Below are 7,911 nucleotides of genomic sequence, written 5' to 3' on the forward strand. Positions count from 1 at the left end.
ATTCTTATTTTAATTTATAAGTATTTGTTATTCTATGTATATATATATATATATATATATTTGAAAAATTAAACATAACTACTTGAAACCTGGTTACTACTAACATTCAAGTTTTTGGTTTGTGTAAATGTGTGTAGAAATAAAGAAAAAAATATATATATATAGTAAATTTTATAAAACATAACATTCAACAGATATACAACTAATCTAAACTAATACAAATGAGTAAAGTAAACACTAAGACACAGAAAAGTTAGAATAATAGAAAAAATTTACTTTTTAGGCATCTGCTTTTGTCTGTCCTTCAAAAACATAAATTGAAAAAGAAACAGGAATAAAATAGACTGATAACTCCTTATCTAGGAAGGAGAGTAGTATGGTAGAAAATCTGAATAAAAATTGATACATTGTAAACAAGTTCAAATGGAGAATGTTCAGCAATGGCCTATTGTTTTTATGGTTTAAAAATTCCACTGAATTTGAATGAATTATCACCACTAACTAGTTCAGTCAGAAAAGCAATCTCATTATTGCCTAAATTAATTATTAAGTATGGCAGTACTCAATAGTCGGGATCAACAAGGTTTCCAAATAATTCACGTGCCAAAAAAAAAACACCCTATTGAATTCCTAAGAGAAAAACTGACAATTCCAAGTATTGGTTATGATATATTATGCATATATATACTAATAATATGCTAAAAAGGTTACTAACAATTCCAGTTTAACAATTAAAAATTTTCTTTTTTGTCTACTACCTACCTACCTGACTACCTCAGCGGGGCTAGCCCCTAGATGGCTTGGACTATTGCTACAAGATTTCTCCAGCTTGCTTTATTGGTCTGTTGGTATTCGCTTTTGATATTTCAATAAATATATACAGATTTTTATAAATAGTAAACATATCATGCACGTACATGAATACCTTTTCAACCCAACAAATGGTGCTACATATCAATGGATAGACAACCTACAGTTTCTAAAGGTAAAGTATGTACTTTATACAGGTATAACATAAAAAACAAGCAAACAAGAGTATTAAAGAACTATGAATTTTAAAATGAATTAGAAGTCTTGCTACAAAAAGTAATGAAACAAGAATTAAAACCACAATCACAAATTTATAAAACTTAATCCCTACTTTATAAACTTATCTTCAGACCAAAGTAAGGATTACATTTTAATAAATCTGTGATTGTGGTTTTAATTCTTATAAAAGTTATAGCTATCGGGAATATGGCTATACTGAAAGTATATAGATGTTGTGTCCATTCCAGAGGCGTATAAAAACAGTCTAAATTTAGACTGCTTCATTTAGCTGTACAGATCACAATGCTAACCAAAGTAGAGATTGAAAATCGTTTTTAAAATCTATCCAACTAGTATCACTTTACTTGTTTGTGTACTTTTTATTGCAGCATTTATTTTGTTTCGGATACTACTTATAGCAATTCTACGATTAGCCAATGACCCCTATTTTCACTTGAAAGATACTACTTATAGCAATTCTACGATTAGCCAATGACCCCTATTTTCACTTGAAATTTTTTTTTTTTACTATTCATTAGAAATTAGTGAGAATATTATTTACAGGCATGAAAGCACATTATATATGACATCTGTTATGACAAAGCTCAGCTACTGGAGTCATATCACACTTACTTTCTTGAGTATATTTTCATTTCTAATCAGGCTTAGATATTATACATAAATTCAAAACAAGAAATAATATTATTTATATATCTGCTCACCCTCCAACTAAAGCTACACACTTACTTTCTTGAGTATATTTTCATTTCTAATCAGGCTTAGATATTATACATAAATTCAAAACAAGAAATAATATTATTTATATATCTGCTCACCCTCCAACTAAAGCTATTTTAATATTTTTCCTAAAAGTAGGATTTAACAACCAGCCTGGGAGGCCTCCTGGAGTTGGGGCTTCATTCCAGATATGAAGTTCACAGAGACTTTCCACGGCTTCAAATTTTTGCCTGGAAATAATAAATATCAATAAAAAAAACTTCAAGTAACACCATAATATGTTTTTAAAAATGGGAACAAGTAACAAGAGTTTGAGTGATCTCAATGTGGTGAATGTTATCACAATTAATGTACAATATCTACAATGAAGCATCAAGAGGACAATTACAAGTGTGGGCTGCATCACCCAGTAGTGCTGGAAATCTACAAAAAATAGATGGTACCCTGATTGATGACAAATACAAACATATTCCTATCCATCATGTCATTTCCTTGGGAACAAGACTTGTAAGACAGGAATTCATCTTCCAGCAAGAGAGTGAACTAATGTAATAAAACAATATGTGGAAGAAAAAAAAGGTTGATGGAACACACAGCCATGGCTTATTTTGCACAAAATCCCAGTAACAATAGTGTCATGATATAAAAGATGGTTTGGTTTAAATATTAGTGATTAATTTATATTTGTGAATGAATATTTTATTATTTTTAAGTTTTGTAATAATAAGAGTTAAAAGCAGATGATTGTAGAAGGTTTTGATAATAACTAATTGGTGTCGAGAATATAAAAAGTGTAATAAAAATATAAATAGCATGAGATGAAAGGGAGCAGTAGATAGACAACAATAGACTGACAATAGCAAAAGAGAATATAGTTGTGTAAAGTTAAGTACCGCAAAGGTGATAGGCCTAACATTTGATATATATATATATATTAGAGTGAAACTAACAGTGTAAAAAGTAATAATAAAAAAATATGTTTATTCCGTCAAAGCAAAATTCTAAAGTAATTGAATCAGCCTGAGTGCAGTTTGACAAAAGGAACATAGGATCTTTGGAAGAAAGAAGACCACAATTGTAAGTGAATCAGACCAGGCTAATATTGCAATAATATTATAGAAAATAGTTCAGCTTGTCAACTGAGATTTTAAAGTAATTGAACAGACCCTAGTGGACTTTTGACAAGAAGAGGAGAACTATACATATACTGATATAACGTCTATGATATGCTTATATTCTCTGTAGTGTGAACACTTTATTGTACATACGTTTAACTAGTTCCAACTATATATATATATATATGAAAATAAGTAAAGTGTGTGTGTGTGCTGTTTATTCACCATTGAATTTATCGCTAACAAGTCACAGACACCTACTGCAGAAGAATCCTAAGCCTAACAAGTACAAAGAATATATTTATATTATTAAGAAATACAAGTAAAAGCCATTTATTTCGACAATTGGCAAAAAGAAGAACTTGTATATATATATATATATATATATATTTTTAAAATCTGACCAATACTATTAAGGTTATATGGGCTTATAACAAAACATAGATGGCAAATAACTACTAAACCATGTGGCTGAATTATGGGAAGTAATACAGGACACTTAAAACAATATTTCACAATCAACACTGATACATAGTAACATAAAAATAGGGTTTGTTTAAATCAAATTCAAAATACCAATGTATTTATACAGCTTGCATATTTTTTGTGCAATAAAATATTGTACTAATTATAAATTGAACATCTGGTTGCAATTACTCAATGTTTGTTCTCATTTATGTGTATTACTTGTGCATTTTCATAATTATTTCCAATACTGTAAATATTCCTTAAACTAATACAAAGGCCTCAAAATGATCTATCCAAAAATAATGAAACAAACTAACTGGAACATTGGAGCTTTTTGTTGGAGGAGGGAGGGAGATAACATTAGAAAAGCCGACATAATATGATAGTGAAAATGCACCAGAAATTGACAAGTAAAATACTCATCTAGAAGCATAACACAAAACACGAGGCACCAACGAAAATCTACCTTAACTTAGTGTATTAGACAAAAGTAAATGACATCTTTAGACAGAATGTAAGTAGGTGTGTATGAAAAAACCATAAAAGTGGTAGGAAGTAAAATACATTGAAAAAAAAAGTAGTTTCCATGATTCAGATGATTATAACAGGAAGTAATGGATGTATGTTGATGGAAGAAGGGCATAAATATAAAAAAAACTTTGTCTTTCAAACTTTGATTATGATATAATCGTGTAGGTTTGAATGTTAAATTGTGCATTACCAGTGATAGCTAGTGGGTTAACTCTTTTGCTAAGTCATCAGAGTACTCATCTACTTTGTGCAAAATCCTTGTGGGTGATATAGAAATGGATTTACAAACACAGTTATTGTCATGTTAAAGTAAGAAATAATATTGAGCTCAAGTTATGAATATTTTTATAAATACACTCTAAATGCACATACTACCATTATTATTTTATTAAACATAAAGCTTTACATATAAGATAAAATTTAAAAAGGTACTTTAAAGTGTTAATTGTTGAAATTTACAAACACCACCAAAATAACACAATGTAGAAATTCTTTTGCAGAAACTTACTTTATAACATTCTGAGACACCCAAGAGCTTATAACAGCTTGAGGGATAGGTTGTTCTACAAACAGCAAACGCATGATATAATGACGTGACAACAAAGGCAGTTCACTGATAAAGAAAACAATCATATAAAAAAGAAATATTACACATATATTTAGAATTACCTATCCAACTTTATTTTAAACTTAAAACAGCTTAAAAAAATCAATGTGACCTGAAGACTAAGTGGAGATCATGAAACAATATCAAATAAAACCAAAAGTAACGGTAGACATCCATTAAAAACATTATTAGCACACTGAATTTACAGCCTAAATATATTACAATACTTTTTATATAGTATTACTTCTATATTTATAAAATGCCCAACACAGATTAACAATAAATAATTTTGAAAAGTAAATGTTAAAGAGAACTGTCATATGTTTCATAAAGATAAAAATATCCCCCCCCCCAAAAAAAACAAAACAACAACAACAGAGATACAGAAATTAGGCCTGCCTTAGATGCATTTTTCCTCTTGCAAAAGCCTAACCAGTAATGGACACACATTATCAAACATATTATTATTACATTTAACCTATTCATAATAAAAATACACATCTGCTCTTATCATTATTATTCTACCCCTTTACGCTAGTGTAAAGCAAATGTTCTAGCTATGTACATAATTATGCGACCACATCAAGCAAACAGTAATACAGGAACAGACATTTATGTCTTTCCATGGAAAAAATATTGTCAATCAAAGCATTTCTTTCATTTTCCCATTATAAGTTATGGTAAATATATTATTTGCATTAAAATATTATTTGCTTTTCAACCATCAAACAAGAAATATATTTGTCTAACTCTTTCAAATAGTATCTTCACATTCTGATAACAATATTGTGTCATAGCAACTTAGATGTCAGAATCCTGTAAAATTACAGTGTCTGAAAAGTTACAGATTTTCATTGGTCACAAGATATTGTTAGGGAGTAATGAGTAAAATTTTGCTTTTTTATGGTTATACTGATGTTACTTCATTCAATAAACATTAAATCTAGAAGAGAAATTGAAGCTAACAACAAGTATTTGTGTGTTACTTAAGTAATGGATACTCAACCCATTCTTTAATGCTACTTTCATAAACAGTATTGGTTAGAATGTTTAATATATCTAGTTTTATTAACTTTCATTTTTTAAAATATTATACTTATATTATACAGATTATTTTGCATTGTTAACTCAGTATATGGATTAATCTAAATCTCATAGGCTGGTTAAACATCATGAGATATTATTTAGTTTATAGTTGAAATTATTGTTACCAGTGATGGTACCTTACCTGTTTCTAGTTTTTAATGTAACAGTGGTATATTTACTCAGTTATACTCATTACCATATTGATTTTTATTTTTGATCTAAGTAGTGAGTGAGCTTCCTCTAATTGCAAGCTAATATTAATTTTTGTGTTCACAGTTTGGCAGCATAACAAATGTACAATGATAAAGGACATGTCTTCTCAAAAAGTAATGGATATTAGGAAAGAGGATACTGGATACCAAGTCATTAGTCTCTCAGATAAGTGAATGTCCATATGACAAAATTAACAACTCTGAGGTAAGGGAATATGGATTAATGCTAAAAGTATCAATAACAGTAAGGGTACCTAACTGATAAATGTTAACATTTCCCTACACTGAAAATTTATTTCTGATAGATACTTACCTCTCTCACAAATAGCTTTTCTCAATTTACTGTGCCCTATATATGCAAATTTTCACATGCCACTAGTCCTGATACTCCCACCTACCATCAAGTGTATTCACTTGAGACACCTGCAAGCTCTCATGCAAATGATCAATGCAGCAACCCTCCACAAATAAGAATGCAACACAACTCCTATAATCACTAGCGCCCTCTCTTCCATGCAGTCTGTAATCACTTCAAGATTAGGAAGTACATACAAAACCTACACCAGAAGTGGGGAGGTAAGGTGGGAAATTTCAGTGGAGGTAAGTATCTATTGGAAATTCATTTTCAGTGTAGGAAAATGGTAACTTCCAATACAATATCTTACCTCTTCTCACAAATAGCTACAATCCCACACTGAGTTAGAGGAGGGTCCAGTGAGAAGATGATCCCCCTTTAGAAAGTGCACAAAGGAAGATCATGGGGTAAGGGAATAAATGGAAGGCAACACCCCCAAGGGAGACTGCACCACTTCTGAGCCAGATATACTCCTCCCCCAATGTGAAATTATGTTGCAATAAAGGTGAAAACAATGGAGGGACCTCCCCAAATTTACTCATGTGTGCACATCCAATTCAGCCATCACAATATCTGCAGGGAACTGACAGCTAGGAGATGGTAGGAAGGTGGATAGCAAAGTGGGGATGCATCTACAGTCCACAGTAGGAGGAGGGTACCCAGCCACACACATGTGACAACTTACATGAGTGATCCAGCTCCAACCATCACCACATCCACTGGGAACTGACACCTAAGGAACAGTAGGAAGGATAATGCCTTGCTAGAGGGACAAACTGCATGTTAGTGGAATACATCATCCAAAACCTGACAGCATCTGGAATTGCATATCAGGTCTGCAGTAGGAAAAGCATCAATGACTTTTACACTGGCAGAATACCACTGACCTACTCTCAACTGAGTGGGACTGAGCATGCTCAGGAGGAAGCCACCATGGTCCACTACCCTAGCAGCCAGGAACTGGTAAATGGCAAGGATTCCCACACTCCACTAGAAGAAGCAAGAAACGGCGCATTGGAGAGTCCAGAGAAACGCTGCACCAGAAACAGTGCAACTGGTAACCACAATACCTTATTTTGAAAAGCAGGCTGATCCTGTGACCTACAAGATACAGACCATCTTGGATGGGCACTAATCTCTGTCTGCTTTACTCATGTTAGTCCATGAGTGTACAGTCAGGGACAAACATCTTTATGAAGCAAGATACCACGAGGCATTCCTACAAGTGGTCTTGTGGACCAACTAATCTCAACAGTGGGTGTATAGGACACACAGATTGTACACTGCAGATTTAAGAACAAGTATATCTGGTCATACAAAAATCTCTCTACTGAGCAGGATACAATTATGAGACAAAGGCCTCTTGTAAAGAAAAGGAAGAAAAAAATATTCAGTTGCTCACTGAAAGAGACATCATGGAGTGTAAAATGGCGACAGGAGGAAGACAAAGCCCGTAGAAGAAGAAATGGCTAGGTGGTGAAGACAAAAAGCAGTTAAGGTATGGGGAGTGGTCCATATACTGGCACCAATGATCTCATCCGACAGATCTTGGAAATGAGCAGCCAGAGACATAGCAAGGTGACAAAAGTGGTGGTAAGATACATGGAAAAGATGACAATAATCAGGAGAAAGGGAATAATAGGACAGGCGAATCAACCCTTAAGGGTAATAGGGAAAATGTCATGGGACTGGGAAGGAATAAATAATCGGGAATGTGAACCATGGAATGAATCAGTGCATAGCAATGTAACAATAGAAGTAGCCCTGACT

General features: G+C 32.4%; 1 protein-coding gene across 1 annotated transcript in view; it reads right to left on the reverse strand.

Annotated features, from left to right (window-relative positions):
- The window catches only part of LOC106473425 (general transcription factor IIH subunit 4-like), a 46,906-nt gene that overhangs the window by 35,440 nt on the left and 3,555 nt on the right, over positions 1-7,911 (reverse strand). The window contains exons 2-3 of the mRNA XM_013934106.1: positions 4,390-4,494; positions 1,866-1,997 (exon numbers count right to left, since the gene is read on the reverse strand). Coding sequence (XP_013789560.1) covers positions 1,866-1,997; positions 4,390-4,494 — 237 coding nt within the window. The remainder of the gene's footprint in view (positions 1-1,865; positions 1,998-4,389; positions 4,495-7,911) is intronic.

This window comes from Limulus polyphemus, unplaced genomic scaffold (assembly GCF_000517525.1).
Source record: "Limulus polyphemus unplaced genomic scaffold, Limulus_polyphemus-2.1.2 Scaffold6162, whole genome shotgun sequence".
NCBI classification, from domain to species: Eukaryota; Metazoa; Arthropoda; class Merostomata; order Xiphosura; family Limulidae; genus Limulus; species Limulus polyphemus.